This window comes from Hyperoodon ampullatus (assembly GCF_949752795.1).
Source record: "Hyperoodon ampullatus genome assembly, chromosome: 3".
Classification (NCBI taxonomy): domain Eukaryota; kingdom Metazoa; phylum Chordata; class Mammalia; order Artiodactyla; family Ziphiidae; genus Hyperoodon; species Hyperoodon ampullatus.
In genome coordinates, this window is record NC_136916.1 from 36,573,486 (window position 1) to 36,593,526 (window position 20,041).

The 20,041-nt window shown below is 45.6% G+C and overlaps 1 protein-coding gene across 1 annotated transcript in view; it reads right to left on the reverse strand.

Annotated features, from left to right (window-relative positions):
- Positions 1-5,987: 5,987 nt before the first annotated feature.
- ZNF592 (zinc finger protein 592) overlaps positions 5,988-20,041 on the reverse strand; it is a 38,738-nt gene continuing 24,684 nt past the window's right edge. The window contains exons 3-9 of the mRNA XM_079700514.1: positions 16,543-16,721; positions 10,583-10,759; positions 10,143-10,302; positions 9,742-10,029; positions 9,402-9,514; positions 8,593-8,728; positions 5,988-7,371 (exon numbers count right to left, since the gene is read on the reverse strand). Coding sequence (XP_079556640.1) covers positions 6,871-7,371; positions 8,593-8,728; positions 9,402-9,514; positions 9,742-10,029; positions 10,143-10,302; positions 10,583-10,759; positions 16,543-16,721 — 1,554 coding nt within the window. The 3' untranslated portion in view covers positions 5,988-6,870. The remainder of the gene's footprint in view (positions 7,372-8,592; positions 8,729-9,401; positions 9,515-9,741; positions 10,030-10,142; positions 10,303-10,582; positions 10,760-16,542; positions 16,722-20,041) is intronic.

Genomic DNA, 20,041 nt, shown 5'->3' on the forward strand with positions numbered 1-20,041 from the left:
GGAGGGTGGAGACTCTAGGTCCTGCTGCTCTGGGATGAGCTGGCCACTCTGGCACTCCAGGGATTGGAGATGTGGCCACAGCTGTGCTGGGGTAAGTGGACACCAATTAAAGGATTACTGGCAACAAGAAGCCACTCCTGATTCTGGTTTGATTGGACAGGGAATCTGGGACTCAAGTGTAGAGCTGCCCTAGCCAGGTGCCCTCCCCAGTCCACCTATTCTGATTCAACATCCGATTAGAGGGGCCAGGAATTTCTGCCTCAAATGTAGGTCCTTTCCAGAATAAAGTTACCATTACATGAGAGGGTGACTCTGTGGTCAGGGGGCAGCAATTAGGTGGTCAGGCCCAGGACACAAACTCCACATTCTTAGAAAGACACCATCCCAGCCCAGGCCTCTCCGGGTCTTCTTGCAGAGTGAACTGGTCCTTTTCCTTTCTTTCAAGTCTTTTTTTAACGGTCCTTCTGTATCTCAGCCGGCCCTCCTTTTCCACAACAGCTATATCTTCTCATTCTTTAAAACATGCCAATACCTCCTGTCAACAGTTGCTGCAATTACTGCTCAACCCAAGGGATGCCATTGACAAACCAAGCCACTGCCTCCATTTTTGCTAGCACCTGCCACACTTCCTCCTAATCAGCTACTCCTACTTTCTAACCCCACCACCACCAGCATCACCCATCCTAAAAGTCAAGTGTTATTTCCAGGTTCTAAACTCTCTGCCTGTTCTAACTCTCCTGCCTGCTCCTTCACAACTTTCTGTGCCTTTCCTTACCATCACCTCCCCACTCCCCTCACCTCATGTTCTCCTTCTCCCCATTTAAAAATCATATTCAAAATCCTCCTCAGATCCAGCCGAGGGTAGAAATGCAACACCTCCTTCTCAGGCAAAGAGCTTCTTTAGAAAGCAGAACTCACCTTCCTCCTCAGACACCAAAAATATGTAACCTTGTCTATATGCACAATGGGTCTTAGGGCAAAATTTCAAGCAACTTGGTCTAAGGACTAGAAAACCCCAGAGGAAAATAGGAATTGTATACAGTGTGCCCTGGGCTATAACTGAAAAGGGAGGCCTGGAAACAGTGGAGCATCCTAGTTTAAAATATCAAAGAGCAGCTAAATTACTCACTTCAAGCATCAAAGATATGATCAACTTTCTCCGTTTTCACACAAAATACAGGCAAAGACTATGGGATTAAGTTTTAGAAGTAATATCTAGTAGACTTTAGTCTATCTATATCTATCTATCTATAAATAATACCATGCCCACCCATGAAACGAGATGGTGCTACTGACCCAACTGTCACATGAGCACTCACTACAGTGGAGGCTTTTCCCAGTTAGAATTGACTTAAATGGCTTTATCGTATCCTTTTGACACATTTTCCATACAATCAATTACACATTTGTTGAGTTTTCAGTATTCATGCACTAAAAACTCAATTTCAATTTGCAAATAATAGTAAATATTATAAAAAATAAGAGCATGTTAAAAGGCCAATACTTGACACAATGAACTAGTTCAAGAATTCATCTGTACCTAGGTCTCTAATGAATAGATACCTGGGAAATAGAAGAATCTGAAGATGCTTTGGAATTACAAAGTAAACAGTTCAAACTTGGAAAGGCTTGACAAAAGCCAAAAGAAATAGTTACTCATAAAAGAACTAGGATTCTAATTGAAAAAGCAGAAGTGGGATGCAAATTTAAATATAAATAAATGCAAATAAAAGTGATATTGCGGGCTTCCCTGGTGGCGCAGTGGTTGAGAGTCCGCCTGCCGATGCAGGGGACACGGGTTCGTGCCCCGGTCCGGGAGGATCCCACATGCCGCGGAGCGGCTGGGCCCGCGAGCCATGGCCGCTGAGCCTGCGCGTCCGGAGCCTGTGCTCCGCAACGGGAGAGGCCACAACAGTGAGAGGCCCGCGTACTGCAAAAAAAAAAAGTGATATTGCCTTGGGGGAGGGGGCCAGTGGGGGGGGTCTTCCATTTTTGTATATATCTAGGCCCAGAGTCAATAAATAAATAAAACAATTAAACAAAGGAAGAAATTCAATAGGAGATCTTGCCTTTAGGAAAGTCCCCTCTATTTTTACATAAATATATACAGGATCAAGAAGATAAAATCTAGCCAGGTTCAATTCTAGATCCCCAGGAATATAAAACTCCCCCACCTCCAAAACTTGACAAATGCAAGAACTGAGGCCAAGAGAGATCAAATAACTTAGTTACAGAATCCAGACTGGAACCTAGGGCTCTTGATTTCTAGTCACTGGATTTCTTCATTCTATTACACTACCAGTGAGTTTATTCTCAAGGCTATGTAGAAACAGGGAAAATGTCCAGACATAATGTTAAGTAGAAAAAAGTAGGGTACAAAATCAGAGGCAGTGCAGTGCTAGTCACACCTGACTAATCTCAGATCTGCCCCTTACTAGTTCCATGGCCTTAGGGTCAACCACTCTGAACCTCCAAAAGAATAATAGTAGTATTGATATTTATCTCATAGGACTGTTAGGAGACTAAACAGGAGAAGGAATGTGACAATAATGTCTGTCATATAGAAATGTTTGAGGTTAACCAGTTATTATCATAATTATACCATAAACTCAGTTGTGAACAGAACAAGGACTGGAAAATGATATGCAAAAATGAAAACAACTGCAAAGATGGGATTATAAATATGCATGTTTTTTATTTCTCTAATAATGCTATATCATTTTCCAATAAGAAAAAGGTGTTGTTGTTGTTTTTTTTCAGCCATACCGCGCGGCTTGCAGGTCTTAGTTCTCCAACCAGGGATCAAACCCAAGACCCCTGTAGTGGAAGTGTGGAGCCCTAACCACTGGACAACCAGGGAATTCCCCAAGAAAAAAGCATTTTAAATAGAGACCTAAAACAAAAATACAAACCCATACTGGGACTTGAGTCTTAGTCTGCTCTTTCCTCCAGAGGGACTGAAGGCTCCCCGTTTCTAAGACTGCTGTGGCAATTGTTGGTGGAAAAGGTCAGGCTTTGGACAACAGCCTGAATCCCCTGGAAAAGACAGGGAGAAATGTTCCAGAATCCAGAAGATTCTGTCTCAGATCAGACCCTGAGAGAACTTTGTAGCTACCGGTTGAATCAGATTCTTTCAGTCACGCATGCATGCATTAATTCAGTCATTCAAACATTCTTTGAACCACTAGCGTATACAAGGAACTGTACTAGGAGCTTTTAATGAATTAGACTGACCCACTGGATGAATTTAGAACAATCTCCATTATATAAGTGAAAAAAAAAGCAAGCTTCAGAACACTGTGTGTATAGAATGCTACCATTTGTATTAAAAATAGATATATAAATATACATATTTTAAAACTTGTAAATGCATAGAATTGCTCAGGAAGGATACATAAGATATAGAAACAGTGATTAATTCTGGAGAGGGGGATGTGGAACTGAAGGCTGACCTCCATTGGGAAGCTTACTTTTCATTGCATTCTCTTTTTGCATTGTTTGGATGTCTTACCATGTATGTGTATTAACTTTTTCAAAAAATGAAAAAAATAATTTAAAAACAAGTAAAAGAAAGTGTGCCCAGAGCTGAATACACAGTGATGACCAGGGCAGGCAGAGGGGTTTTTCTGCAGTCTCTGGGAAGACAAAGTGTGTTGAACTTGCTGAACCACAGCTGCTTTCAAAAGCCAGACTGTTTACATAAGTTAAGGGAAGAGCTCTTTCTACACCAATTAGCTTATAGTAATTCGGCATATCATTTTACAGAGATAAAGGAGTTGGAAAATAAATACTAGTCATTTGTCTAGCCTTAGAGTGTATTAAATTGTAGTTTCTACAAGGGTGGGGATCTTATCTGTTTAACTTGATCAGTAGAGCATTCACTCCAGCAGATAAGTGCTTGTTACAGCAAGCATTTTCTGATAACAAATGATAGCACAACTATTTTAAAACACCTTTAAAAAAGAGATCAGAAGATATTGGACCCTGAGGGAACCATGTTCCCTGTGAGGGTTGGGCCACTTTTTCTGGAACAGCCTCACCAAAATGATGATCTTCAAATGGCAAGATAAATCCCAATGAGAATGAAAGGTCATAGAGACACTGCATGTGTTTCGGAACGCCACAAGCAAATGTGATGCACAGGGCCCTCCTTGGGGTGAAAAGGCACAGACTGACTCCAAAGAGAACCTGGTGCTCAGTGGGGCACCCCAACTGCAGGGGAGGTAGGAAAGCAGATGTCTGGATGGCTGCAAACTGTTGATAAGCTGGCAGCCAGCCAAAGTAGCCGGGTCACTAAGGCAACACAGCAGTTGACATCATGGACTTTAGAACCAGATGGGCTTGACTTACAAGGTCACCCAGCAACTTATTTAACCTCTCTGAGCCTCGGTTTTCTTCTCTGTAAAGTGGAGGCTAACTGTGAGATCACTGTGAGGACAAAGTGAGGATCACTGCAAAGTGTTTTTAAAAGATGCTGGGCCCACAAGCAGGACTTAAGTGCTGTTAATCATCACTCTTACTAAACAGTGGAGAGATGTCCCAGACCAATCATAACTGACCATCAGCATCCAAGTCTGAAAAGCTGGCAAGGTACCCTCCACCCTGACATTGATAGTGTTTCATAGTCAAGTCAATAATCCCTGACATGGATAGTGTTTCACGAACTAGAAAATGCTTCCATACTTATCACCTCACAAAAGCCTGTGAATCGAGTTGGATGGCAAATACTAGGTCTATCTTGAAGGGGAGGGGCTGGTGAAGTTAAGAGGGTTTGTTAAGAGCTGGTTGAGGGCAGAACCCAGGCTGTGACCCAGGTTTCTTGGTGAGTGGCTCGACATTCTTTCCACTCCACGCCATTCCCAGGAAGGAGATAGATCTGAGGTCAGGACAGGTCAAACCTGTGATTTCACCACCTCCTCTCCCCCCACCGGCTCCAGCTATACTGTCTCTGAGCAGGAAGTGGTTCGGCCATCCATTTCAAACGCTTCTATCAGCCTCCTCTATAATCTGTTCCTGTGAATGGCCCCGGGTGCAGGGTGGGCACCCTGCAACTGGAATTAGGAAGGGATGACAGCTGAGTTGGGGCCAGCTCTGGCTCTGCATGCAGCCGCAAGCCGGCCCGGTTTGCCCTCGCTGCCTGCTTGGGAAGCAGGGACATGGTGGCCTTGCCAGGTATGGCAATCATTAAAAAGCACTGTTTCTCTGAAACTGAAACAAGCACTAACCTTTCCCAATGCCATTAGCATTTCCACTAAAAATCTGGCATTTGATAGAGGAAGAAATTTTTATTTCAATTGTGAAAAGGTCAGGCATATTTACCTGACTTAATAATTTATCATTGTTATTCAATGTCTTCCTTGAAGGATCGCCTCTAAGAATGCAGTCAGCACCCACTTCCCTTTGCTGCACTCGATCCTGCCGGGCCCAGTCCCACATCCCACCCATGCAGGGCTGCAGCAGCTACTCGGAGCAGAGGTCAGAGGACACCTCTGCACAGCCGGCTCCTTGTACTAGGTCAGGTCCTAACTCTGCCATCAAAGAAAAGACAGCCCAGCCTCCCATGTCTAATCCCAATTCTGCCACACCCAAGTTTCCTGTGGCAGGGGTGATATCAAGGCCTCTTGAACAGTGCAAGAAAAGTACAGAATTCCTCCCTTCTATTCCTCCCACCAGTAAAGGGTTCTCTTAGTTCGAAAATCCGTCTGTAGGAAGGATGGAGGTGCCCAGGAAATTTTCAATAGGCCCTAAACGCCAAGGCTGCTAGCTCAGGGGAGAACTCGGAGGTGACTCCTGACCAGCATAAGACCCTCCCCTCACCCCTTCACAAGTACTGAGCCCCTGGTTTCCACACCACAGCTCCAAAATCTAGAGGACTGTCCTTGGGCAGCAGGAAACACTGTTCTCCCTCAGAGATGGGACGGTGAGGGAAGTCTTAGGTGGAGTAGGGTAGGGCCAGGCTCACTGGAAGAGGAATACAAGAGCCTACCTGCATGGTAAGAAGATTTTTTTATTTGAAATATAGTCTGAGCAACATGGGTGCAGCCGAGAGGAGGAGGGGCTGGCCTGCCTGGGGCAGTAGCCTCTCTAATGGCACAGGAGCAAGAGTACAAATATCCCAATGTCTCTGTGCCCCAAACCCCGCTCGTCAGGAAAGGCAGAACAGCAGCAGAACAAGGACGCGCAGCTCCTTCTGAAGGGGGTCTGCCTCTCGGTGCCTGCCTGCCTTGGCTGCGTTTCCTGCTCTCCCGGGCTCCAGACAGAGGTGTGCTGCAGAAGTTTCTCCCCCCCAATACAGACAGGATGAGCCAGTGTGATAATTAATTCTCCAGGACTCTTTTTGGGGGAACGAATCAGAGAAGACAGAAAGGAAGGGAATGGTAACCAAGGGCCCTCTGCAAGCCAGGCTGGGCGAGCTCTCTGAGAGGGACTGCGCCAGCACCCTCATCCCCCTTCTCAGGCTCCAGTGGCAAGAAAGAGAGCTGCTGTCAGGAGGCCCCTGGCTGAAGGCAGCGAGCGGGGAGCCTCCCAGAAGAGCACAGCCGCTGAGGGGTTTCGAGCTGAGGTGACAGCATCGGGGTTGGGCCACTTAAGCAGCCTGGGGGCTGGAAGGACGCAGACAAAAGTTGGGGTACCAGGAAGCAGCACAAAGCCATAAATAACAGAAGCAAATTCAGAGCTGTGAGGGTCCTGGGCGACCCCGCCATCTCCTGGGGCTGGGGGACACCCAGCCCCCAGCAGCTCAGGGCAGACACTGCTCCAGGGCCCAGCCAGCCACACTCACACCGGGATGGAGCCTTCTCTTTCCCACTGTCCGCGTGGCAGGCGGAGGACACCACGGCACCACCCGACTGCACACTGCAAAGCTTCCAGTCACACCTGCGGGGACGGTGTGTGGCTGTCCCGGTCCTGAGAGGCCTGTGGTTGACTCTGAGCATCTTGGGCACCATCCTCATCAGGGGCCAGGCCCAGTGACCTCCTGGCCTCTGAATCACCCAACAGAGGCTCCTCGGCACACTCTTCCAGTCCGTTCTCCCTGGTCTCCACGGACACCTCCTCCCCAGAGCCCTCCTCTGGCTCTGCCGCCTCTGCCTCTTCCTCCTCCTGGTCTCTCACCTTGTGGACGATGAAGAGGTGGCGGTTGAGGGAGCTGGCAGAGGTGTAGCACAAGCCACAGAGGAGACACTGGGCTGTGGAGCTGTCCTTCTGGTGCTGAGGTATGTGGCTCTGAAACTCGAGCCCTGAGTCTGTGGCAAAGCTACATTTCGCACACTGGAAAAGGGACTTGTGCCTTTTGGTGGAAGAGACAGTCGCGCCATTGCTGGTGTCTGGAGCATCCCCTGCTCCGCTGACTGGTCTTTTCAGATGGTTCACCTGAAAGGGGAAACGATGTGAGCCCGAGACATGAGGCCCCCAAACATGATAAACGCAGCCCAAGGACTCACAGAATCACCACCCAGGCCAGGCTCACCGCAGCCCTAAATTCTGGTTTAGGTTTGGTTTGTTTCTTATGTTTATTTGTTTAATGTAACACATACATGTGGCACAACATTCCAAAGATATGGGAAGGGTGTAGAAAAGGTTAAGTCCCTCCTACCCGGCTCCCTAGCCCTGCTCTCCAGAGAACACCGTATTACCTGGGTTCTGTGGCTCCTCCAAAAGATATTCTATCCGTACACAGAAGTAAAACTACTGCCTTTTACGAAATGATAGCATTACACGCACACTTTTCTTCACCCTGCTTTTTTCACTTAAAAACATATATTGAGACATTTCTTTATGCCCAAGGCCAAAGATATCTGACAGATAAATCTTAGAAGCAGAATTGCTAGATCAGAGGATGTATGCATTTGGCAGAGAAGGGAGGGTATGCATTTTAATCATAGACAGATGTTGCCAAAATGTCAATTGACACCCTTCCTGCTGTGTGTGAAAGGGCCTTTGCAGACCAGGGCCCTTCTCTGAATAGCCATTAAAGAAACTCCTGAAAATCCAGGCAGTTTCCCAGACATGCCTGCCCCTCTGAGGAGCAGCCCCCTTGCCGTGGAGCGGGAAGACGCTACTGTGAGGAGGCTGCTCCAGAAGTTGACCAGAAATGGACTAGGGCATGAAATAGGGATGAGGCCATAGGACGAAGGTCCAGGATAGCAGGAGTCTAGGTCTGGCTCCTCTGTAACTGGGGGTGGGGGTGGGGAGGTGACTCAGCCAAGCATGGCCACCCTCACCTAACAGTGAGCCCTGCCTACCCCTGCCTCCCAGGACTGCAGAGGGGCAGAAGCAGGAGGGTATGTGTGAAAGTACTCCGATGGCCAGAGAATGCAGCATACACCCAAGGAAGGGGGTTGCAGTGACAGGGAAACAAAAAGAAAAACGGTCAATGGGCTGCCTCGTGGGTCTTTGTTCCTGTCCTTTCTTTGTGTGCAGTCCCCAGGCAGGTCACACAAGACTAGAGAGTGACTGGCATTGAGGGACGCTGTCACTGCTGGCTGCTCAATGGCCACAAGGACAAATGGGCTCCCTGTAGCCTTCCTAGTGCCCCTCCAGCTCCAGCCGCACTGGGCAAGCTGCTCCAGTGGGCAGGGGTCCCATGCTCACCTGAGGGGAATGTCCGCCCGAAGGTCTGACTTTGGACGTCTGGCTCAAATCAGGGTTTCTGATACCATGCATAAGGCTGATGTGGCTCTCCAGGAGGGAGGGCCGAGGAAAGCTGGGGCTGTCCTCTGTGCAGTACCTGCAAAAGTACAGTCGAAAGAGGTCATGTAAGATGACAGGCTCCGGGGCCCAGTGGGGCCAGGCAGGTCTGGCAGGCAGGCAGAGGCAAAACTGCTTCTGGCTCCAGCGGGGAGAGAGTTTGGAGCAGGCAGAGTGGCCCTCAGGCTGGCTGGGTGGTGCTGGGTACTCCCCAGAGAAATCTAGCCAGCAAGCCAGCCAAGGTGGCAGACAACAAGAGCAAGTCAGAGTATCTGTACTGGCCCCGAGCTATGACCGCACTCTCCACTCTCTGGTATCAGGGTCCAGGGACCCAAGTGCTGGGCTAGTGGTCAGCCTGAAAGAGTGGCCTGTCCTGTCCTAAAGCTCGAATGGATGGTGCTGAAGCCTCACAGCCGAGCGGGGCACATGCTCACACTGCCACCGCTCCTCTCAAACCTCAGGGCCCTCCACCGCTGACTGGCAGGCCAGCCTGGGGTTAGGGAGTTGGGAACGGGGAGGGCTCCAGAGCCACCAGGCTCTAGAAGCTTATTTCTGGAATGCCCTCATTTCTGACCTAGCCACAGCATATCCCGTTAGAAACCTGCTTATCTCTTGCCTTTGAGCCCTAATCTCACAACAGAGAAAAGCCCCAGTGGTACTATGGACAGTCTTGATAAATTCAGGCCCCCTGGCTCCCACCCCCAGGGACTCACCCACAAGTGTAGACTTTCTTTACTGTGTCATGGTTGTTGCGGATGTGTTTGCGCAGGCTGTTGGGGGTGTGGAAGGACTGTTCACACTGCCGACATGGGTACCGCTTCAACGTCTATGGGAGATGACAGGATGCAAAGCATCAGAACCGTAAGACAGTTCTGGGTGCATCTTTCTTCTCAGATGATGAAGGCAGAAAGGAGGATGCCCCAAGACCTCAAGATCTGTAGTACCCACCATGCCCAAAGCACCAGGAAGTCGTCCACATAAGGGGGCTATGACCCCACAGGACAGAAGTCCACAGAATCTGGGGCTGCACTGTGCCCGTGTGGCTACACTTACCCGACCATGGCTCTTTTTCATGTGGGACACATAGCTCTCCCGATCAGGAACCCACTCCTGGCACTCCTGGCAGGTCCAGCCAGTGTTCCTCAGCCGGGGCCTGGCCTCACCCCTGCGATGGGCTTCAGGCCTGCCCCAGCGGCTAGAGGGCAGGGAGCTGCCCCGAGCAGCCACATTAGTGGCTGGGGGTTCAGTGGGAACTCGAGAGCCAGGGCGGCTTGAAGATGTGTCTGCTGAAGACTGGAGGCTTGACAGCTCGTCCACGTTTCGGGGAACACCGTGGGTGCTCTGGGGATGGGGAGAGCGATTACTGACTGGGCAAGGGGAAAGATGCACAGAGTCAGACCCCCGGCCTGAGGCATGTGCCCTTCTCCCCAGCCTCCTTTCCCAAGGCGTCCCACCTTGACATGTTGCATCAACTCTGGCTTCTGCAGGAACAAGAGCGGGCACTCAGGGCACTTGAAGACGCCCACCTGCGCCTTACTGGCATTCTGGTAAAAATGCTGCTGAATGTGCCTCTTCTTGTTGAAGACCATTTCACAGGAGCACTTATAAATGAGCCTGACGAGACAAGCCCCAGCGTGTGAGGTACCCAAGGCTGCGCTGGCAGAACCACAAGGCCCCTCCACCCCATCTCTGATCTCTCTGAACCAGAGTCAGGTTTGGGAAATCAATAGTCTGAGCCAACGTTGATACTCCGCAGACTCAGGATGTCTTTAGAGGACTCCAGGCATCTCTGCCACTAGCCCAGGCTTCCCAGTCCATCCCAACACCTCCCCACAGAGCACCCAAGCTATCAGCTCTGCTCCCACAGGCCTGCTGGCCCTGGAGCTGCACTCACTGGGAGGGTCTGTGGGGCTGGGTGGGATGCTGGGTGGCGCTGTGGTCCGCGGTGCTACTGGCAGTCTTGAAGGCCATGGGGCAGAATGCACATTTGTGGAAAACCTGGCAGTGTCGCTCCTGGATGTGGCTTTTCAGCAAGGCCAAGGTCAAGTGGACTACCCCACAGTGGATGCACCTGGATAACAGATATTGGGGGGTACGGGGGGAGTAGGCATGTCAGACCAAGAAGTAGTGTTGGAAAAGGAGGAATGGAAGACAGGAACAGGGTCATCTCAGGGACCCTCCCTCTCCCCCTCCCTCATGCACTCAGTCTTCTATCCTCCACATGTACACCTTGAGAGCCTGCTTGCTGCCGCCTGGCATAATGCAGTCACCCAGGGTCCCCCAAGCCCAACACCCAACCTGGTAGAGAAGGGGGAAGAGAGCCTCCCCTCCCCTCACTGGCCAGAGAATATTCTTCTGCAAACCAAAAACTTGAACCCAGCCAAGAGAATCTGGTGGGAGTGGAGAGGGTGGAGAATGGTTCAAAAATGACATCAACAGTATCCATTTAAGTGTGATAACAACTGCAGGAGTCCAAGAGGAATTTTAGAAGACTGCAGAAAGCCTGTGCCTTCCCGCAAGCTGGAGCCGAACAGGCAGGGATGTTTACTGAATAAAATGTACAATTACGGAATGCTACACTCGCCATAACAACCACATTAAAATAAACAGCGCTCAAAGCCCAAGAAGAAATGCTCTAGAGCAGCACTGTCTGATGGAACTTGCTGTGATGATGGACATGTTCTATACTGCACTGTCCATGTGACTATTTAAATTTAAATTAATAAAATAAAATGGCCAGTTGCACTGGTTACACTTCAAGTGCTCAGTAGTCACATGTGCCTGATACTATTTTGGGGTTTTTTTTTTTAATAAATGTATTTTTTTTGTTTGTTTGTTTATTTTTGGCTGCATTGGGTCTTCGTTGCTGCACACGGGCTTTCTCTAGTTGCGGTGAGCGGGGGCTACTCTTCGTTGTGGTGTGCGGGCTTCTCATTGCAGTGGCTTCTCCTGTTGCGGAGCACAGGCTCTAGGCGCGCGGGCTCAGTAGTTGTGGCGCACGGGCTCAGTAGTTGTGGCGCAAGGGCTCAGTAGTTGTGGCACACAGGCTTAGTTGCTCTGCGGCATGTGGGATCCTCCCAGACCAAGGATCAAACCCGTGTCCCCTGAATTGGGGGGCGGATTCTTAACCACTGCACCACGAGGCAAGTCCCCCGACGCCATTTTGGTTCATGCAGCTCATAAGTGTTCTAGTGTCTCCTGGAGGGACTATGGATAACATTTTTCTTTTTTTCCCTACCAATTCGTATTTTCTGAGTTTTGTTTAGTGCATATATCATTTTTGTAAAGTATCAACTGTCTTAAACCGTTTTTCTGAAATTGAGGTCTGTTGGACTCTTCTTTCAACTTCAAAATATCTCTCTATAAATACTGTGTTTCCTTCCTTCAGTATCAGAAAATGATGTGACCTTCCTCCAGGCTAACCTGCATCTATTCAGGTTCCTAGACCCTCTCATGTGTTCAGTCTTTCTTCCTGCCTATAAACACACACAGGTCTCCCCTACATGAGAAAACACCTTCCCTGCTCCCAGCTATTCCTCTTGAGATAACTATTATTTTCCGTTTGTTGCAATATTGCTTGCTCCTATAACCTTGACATCCCAGTAGGCTAGATAGAGAGGCTAGAAGAGAGGCTGTTGCTTTACTGAAAGGACATCCCTTCACTTAAGAATTCTTTGACTCCCAAATATTAGCCTGCATTTCAATACATTAACCCATTTTTGCAATCCACATAACTCATCACAAAACCCTGACCAGTCCTTTTTGTCTTTCTTCCTTTTGTGTGTGTTGGGGAGTGGGGGTGGGGGACAGAATCACCTTTTGCAAACTTAATTAGCAATGAGGAGAAGTGCACAGAACGCAAAGCCTGTTCGCAGCTGAGGCCTATGAGCATTCGTTACTAAATGTGTACATGTGTTACAGCAACTATACAAACTACTTACACTTATATTTTCTTTTCTCTCCTGCTAAACAAAATAGTGACCAACTCCTAGCACACAGAAGTACATCCATACCACAAGTAATTATGAGGAGAAAAAAAATCCACATATTTCCAAATTCATCCAAAGTGGCAAATACACCTGGTGTGTAAAGAATCTCTTAAGTGGTTTTATTTGTGCAGTTTGACCAAACTCCTACAGGAGCAATGTAAATGCGACTGAAAATCCATTCTATTTACCCAGCAGACATTCTTGGAAGAAACCTCACGGAAAGTGAGAATATAAAGGGGTAAAAGAACATGTGCCAAGTAGCCTCAGTGAAGGACTGAATCAAGCAGGGTTTACAAACTGATGAAAAACTCTGCAGAAGAGAAATCCAACCCTATGACACAGCTCTTTACCAACTGTTTAAGAGAAAAAGAGAAAACAGACAATTATAGAACCATATGCTGTCAAACATATAAAGTTTTAGAAAAGATAAAGAGCAGTAAAATATTTAGCTTTGCCAATAACCACAAATAATAAGAAAATAACACATTATTAAACAGTCTAAACTTGCTCCCTTACGACACTGGTCACTCTCCAAATTTTCAAGAAAGAGCAGAATAATTTATAGAATTCTAAAAATATAATATTGTAAAACTCTGTAGTAGAGCTCAGTGAAATGGAACATAGGTACCTTCTGAGAATTTCCTAAAAAATATTACTACCCAGAGAATGGGAGAAAATATTAGCAAATCATACATCTGACAAGGGACTTGTAACCAGAATATATGAAGAACTCTTACAACCCAACAACAGAAAGACAAATAACACAATTTTTAAATGGGCAAAGGATCTGAATAGATATTTCTCCAAAGAAAATATACAAATGGCCAATAAATTTATGAAGATATGCTCAACATCATTATCCATCAGAGAAATACAAATCAAAATCATAATGAGATACAACTTTATACCCACAACAATGGCTATATGCAAATGTCAGACAATAACAAATATGTGAAGAAATCAAAACTCTCATACACTGCTGGTAGGAATATAAATGTGGTATAGCCACTTTGGAAAACAATCTGGTAGTTCCTTATTTTACTGCTAGGTATATATCCAAAAGAACTGAAAACATGTGTTACATAATAACTTGTACATGAATGTTCATTAGCAGAATTATTCATAATAGCCAACAGGTAGAAACAAAAAAGGAATGAAATACTAATATATGTTACAACATGGATGAATCTTGAAAACATTAGGCTAAGACCACATATTCCATTTATATGAAACGTCCAAAGGAGACACATCTATGAGACAGAAAGTAGTTGCTTAGGGTTGGGGGGGATGGGAGGATTGCAAATATAGGGTGTCTTTTTGGGTGATGAAAATATTCTAAAATTGATTGTGGTGACTGATTGTACAACTCTGTGCATATAGTAAAAACCACCAAATAGGACACTTTAAATGGGTGAATAGGATGGTACATGAATTGTCTGAATAAAGCTGTTACCAGAAAAACACATTAATAGCTGAAGATCTTAAGTATAATGAATACTGTATTAGTGTGTATATCTTCTGAGTTCAACCATAGATCATTGAAAATTTTAAGGTCAATATCTTCAGTAATCCCTCTACCTGAATCATAATACTTTTTTGTCTGACATTTCTTACAAAGGCTTGATAAACTAAATTCCTTTTGAGGCATTAGGTTTCTTTCTACTCTTACAGAAGAAAGTAAAATATTTAATTAAAAGACAAAAAATGCTATTAATCCATCTGTGTTATTGAAAATTTCTTGGATTCAAGATTCAAATACAAAAATTAAAGTGTTGATTGCATTGCTATTGGATTCGATTTGATCTTGAAACAAGCAGCATACACTTAAGTCAAAGTTAGAAAGGTATTTTCAAACTTTATGAATACTGCAAAAAACACAGGTTCAGGTGTTTGGTTTTAAAATGTAGCCTGGGGTGCTGCCCAGCAATGCTCTTCTGCAACACGGTGGCAAGGGCTTTGTATAACCCCATCTCTGGATTATTTTCTTCCCATACACTTTAGCTTCTCCATTCTCCGTAACATGTAAAAGAAATCAGTCTACATTTGGAAATGCTTATACCAAGAGAGAAACCTGGAAGTGATCACTAACCACTCCCCATCCCTCACCCCAGTATACAAACTATCATCAAGCCCTAATGTTTCTACTTCCTAATCTCTCTCAAATTTACCTTCTCTCCATCCCCACAGCCATGCCTTAGCTGAATCCCTTGGTCTCTCATCCGGATTGTCACACAACCAGTCTCTAATCTCTCCCCTCTAATATACATGTCAGCTTTCCAGAATGATCTTTCCAAAACACAGATCCAGTTGGATCACTCCCCTGCTGCAAATCTTTCTGTAGCTCATCACTGTCCACTGGATAAAGTCCAAACATCTGCCAAGGAATACAAGGTCTTGCATGGCCTGGCCTCTACCAACTCCCTAGTCTCATTTCTCACCCTTCCTCCGGTTCATCCTGACCTACATCTATTGAAATGCTCATCATTCCTGTAAGCCCTTTTATGTGTGCTGGTATCCCTTGCCTATGCTCTTGCCAGATATGCTCTCCCCCTTTCTTCTACCTAAAACCTCCTAATATCTCCTCTATGAAGCTTTCCTGACCATTCCTCAACTATGGGACTTACCACTTTGAATCGTAACTACTTGTGTGCATGTCTGTAACCTATCAGACTGAAGCCCCTTGAGGGCAGGAGCTGGGTCTTAATCATCTTTGTATCTTGAGTGTCTGGCACAATGCTAAAGACAACAGTAAGTACTCAAAAGATGTTTATTAAATGAACTAAATCAATAAAAAAATTTAATACCAAAGAGAAGAAAACCTTAATAAATTTGGGCAAAATTATATTTCTGAAGTAAAAATGATCAAGTAAAGCATGAGAAGATGTAGAAACTCCCAAGCAACCAGTAAACCAGTAAAGGAGACCTGATTGCGTCAATGTAAAATGATGGATCAATGAGTGTTGGAGGGAGTGTTCCCCCTCATTTTGATCTTTTTCCTGAAAATGACTTCTTGCTTATATTTGTTCGACACAATGGAGAAGATTCAGTTTAATTAAAATAGAGTTTTCTCGGTTTTACCATGAAGCTGATGATTTTTTCCATTCTCAGGTTTTGCTTCTCACAAACTGACAAAAACTAATCAACACAAAGATACTACAGTCCTGTGAGTTTGGCATCTTGCCATTTGTTAACAAAAATTGAGAACATTTGAAAGTACTGACAGTTGTAAATTTATTACTGAAATAGAACTTTAAAATTAATATGCCAAACATGATAACTTTGTGAACAAATTTATATACTTTTAAAAAACAAACTGACAAAGTGAATGTTTATATATATTCTAATTTCCCCCAAATCTTCCCATTTAAAGCCTTTTTTTTTTTTTTTAAATCTTTTGGCTGTGCTGCGCATGGCATGTGGGATCTTAGCTCTCCAACCAGGGATCGAACCCGTGTCCCCTACAGTGGAAACGCAGAGTCTTAACTACTGAACAGCCAGGGAAGTCCCAAAGCTTTTTTTTTTTTTAATGTTTAACTTTTTAACTCCTTATTCTTCTTCCCCTTGCTATTCTGGTTCCCTACAAGATAAAAATGTCTGTCCACATACCAATCAACGTTCTTCTCTTATTAGGCTGGAGCCCAGGCCTCTTAAGATCAAAACTCATTTTTTTTTGGCCGTGCCTCGTGGCTTGCAGGATCTCAGTTTCCCAACCAGGGACTGAACCCAGGCCACAGCAGTGAAAGCACCAAATCCTAACCACTAGACCACCAGGGAACTCCCAAAACTCAAGTCTTAAATGAGTTCTGGTCCAGAAAAAGAACCAGTCACTGGGCAAGCCCAGGACAGTGAGTCAGGTAGCACCCACCTGTAGCCCACCTTGCGGGCATAGTGCAGGCAATTCTCCTTTACATGGGTCTGGAAGTAGGCAGAGCGACAGAGGGCTCCACACTCCGGACAACAGTAGGGGGACTTGTGGGCGTGGATCCGCTGGTGGGCACAGAAACTGCACTGGTTGGGCAGCAGCATCTGGCACACCTGGCAAGTCTAGGAAAGAACAGCAAGAAAGCAGTTCACGCAGGAGCCACAGGCCTGTAGCTCTCCAATCAGAGCTGTCTGGCTTTCCTAGGACATGGGTCACAATGACCTCCTCCCCCAACCATTCTCTCTTCCAGCTCTCCTAGGACACTAGTGAAATCCCCAGGCCTCATGAAGTGTTGACATTGACACCCAAGCTAGCTTTGCCTCTCACCTTATTAATCAAAAACAGACCTGACCGTATTTTCCCAAAGATTAGTCCTACATGTAGGACTGTGAGTACTTCTCTCCTCTGGCTTAGCAGAGAATCACGTTTTCCTTTTCAGAGGCCCAAGGCACTTCTTGAATTCTAAGACCGCATTACACTGCCAGACTCACCAGGGCCTCTACCCTAGCTCAAGCAGGTTCTTACTCAACAGCTTTAGTCAGCTGACTCAGGGACTTCCAAAGTAGACCTGAGCCTACCCTGGTTAATGCTCAGAAGCCCCAGTGCAGACTAACTGAGCTTCCATAACCTCAGCCCACGCTGGGGGGTGCCCTGAGCCACAATTGACCACATACACCCACAGGAAAGCACAGGATGGGTAGCAGCTCCTTTGTTCTCAGCCCCAGGAGAGAACCAGAGGCTAACAAGTCCTACAGGCAGACTCATTGAAGCTCTCTAATGGGGAGAGCCCAGACAGCCCAGAGGGGGAAAGCAAGAGACTAAGCTGGTGCCTGCATCTGAAGAGGCCCTTCTTAGGAAAAAAGGGATAACTGTACTACTCACTGAGGGGGCCACTGACCTGGGGTCAGAGGAGTGCTCAGACGGATAAGTTGTTAGGGAGGCCAGGAAAAGATCTCTGCTTTAAGCAGCAATATCCAGAATATAGGGCCTCTACAGGACAAACAATCCAGCGTTTTCAACAAAAAAAAATTTCAATGGAAAAAAAAAGATTAAGGGAAGAGGAATTTACAGATTAAAAGAGACTTAAAAGACATTTTCAGTGTATACAACTGCAATGTACAGCCCTTATTTGGATCCTGATTCAAGCAAGCCAAGTGTAAAAAGAAATGAGACAATCAGATATTTTAACCCTAACTTAATGATGACAATACTGAGACATCTGCCACTTGATATTAAGATTTGATAATAAGGAATTATTATTAATTTTGAATGTGATGATATTATGTCTATGTTTTGGTATTTTTTGAGGATAAAGCTTTATCTTTTAGATATATATACTGAAATAGATACTATAACGTTGGGATTTGTTTAAAAACAATCCACTGGGGGAGGGGTGAGTAAGAACATAGATGAAACAAGACGGGCCACTGAGCTGGTAACTGTTAAAAGAAGGTTCATTATACCGTTCTTTCCACTTTTATATTTGTTCGGGACATTCCATAATAAAAGGTTTTGTTGTTGTTGTTTTTTCACTATTGCTCTAGGTGCAGAACAGTAAACAAGTATGCTATTTTTTGTGTAAAAAAGGAGGAAATAATCACTCTCACACATACACATACACACACACATTTGTTCATATTTGCAAAAAAGGAGCAATGGAGCAGTAAACCAAAAGTCAATAAAAAATGGTTACCTATGGGGAACGAGAGAACAGGGTGAAATGGACAGGAATGGAAGCAAGACTTTTCTGAATATACCTTGTTATGTAACTTTGGAATCACATAAATGTTTTACATAATTTCAAATACATATACAAAATTAAACTAAATAAACAAAAGCATTCCCTAAAAATTGAAAAACAGAAACAACCTAACTATGTATCAAGTAGGTGACATAACCATGTAGAGAAAAAAATTATTCCCAGTGACTTTTAAAACATAGTATTTTGACTTATACATTCTCAATATGATAAATTCTAAGGACAAAAAGAACTGAAAATACACCCTCAACTTTATGCAGTTGTCCTAACATTAGAAATAATATTGATTTTGATATTTTAAAATTGGTGTGTATGTGTGTGTGTGAGTGTGTGTGTGTAGTAAGAAAATCTTAGGAACCAAGATTTTCAGTATAAAATCAGTTACATAAAAAGGATAATCTTGGGCTTCCCTGGTGGCGCAGTGGTTGAGAGTCCACCTGCCGATGCAGGGGACACGGGTTTGTGCCCCAGTCCGGGAAGATCCCACATGCCACGGAGCAGCTGGGCCCGTGAGCCATGGCCGCTGGGCCTGCGCATCCGGAGCCTGTGCTCCGCAATGGGAGAGGCCACAACAGTGAGAGGCCCGCGTACCGCAAAAAAAAAAAAAAAAAAAAGGATAATCTTACATTTTAATACCAGCATAAACTCATGATCTTCCTTTCCTCTTTTTTTTTAGGAGTTTAGTAATTTATTTATTTATTTTTGCTGTGTTGGGTCTTCGTTTCTGTGCGAGGGCCTTCTCTAGTTGTGGCAAGCGGGGGCCACTCTTCATCGTGGTGCGCGGGCCTTTCACTATCGCGGCCTCTCTTGTTGCGGAGCACAGGCTCCAGACGCGCAGGCTCAGTAGCTGTGGCTCACGGGCCCAGTCGCTCGGTGGCATGTGGGATCCTCCCAGACCAGGGCTCGAACCCGCGTCCCCTGCATTAGCAGGCAGATTCTCAACCACTGCACCACCAGGGAAGCCCCCTTCCTTTCCTCTTTTTAAAAATACATTTTTTAGCTCTGACCACTGAAAAGGCCTAGGAACAGATATATCCAGCAGAATAAGCATCTCTGGTGCCCAGAATGTGGCCTCTAAATATCATTTCTCACACACATACACACACAAAAAAACCCTGGCTTCTTGGAAAAACAACTGACTCTAGGTTTAGCACAAGAAATGTGCCCAGGACATCTTGTTGGGGCTCAAAGTAAGAAAGCTTCTCAAGGTTTAATGAGTTCATATCCAAAGGACACAGGAGCCACCTTGAAGGGGCTCCCACTGATCAAAGATGGGATAATTGAGCATCAAAAAGAATGACTCACAGGACTTCTCTGGTCACACAGTGGTTAAGAATCTGCCTGCCTGCTGAGGACTGCCTTATCTCCTAACTAGTTTGGGACATTAGCCAAGTTAAAATCAATAAGTGCTATAAACCATTTTATGTTGTTCCTCTCAGATTTCACCACCAGGGTGATAGATGGTCTGTGTTTGGAATGTATACACAGCTTGTGTAGAAAGGTTTGAATCAGCTTACAGCTTAAACCAACCCAAACAAGCCAAGTGGAGACTGAGTCCAGGTATGGACTCAGGAAGAGTGGACACCGTCATGCTTTGAGGGTCACAGATCACTATCTACAACTTGGCTGTGAACTTGTGGCAAACATTCCTGGCAGCAAATGCAAAAACAATAAATGTGTACA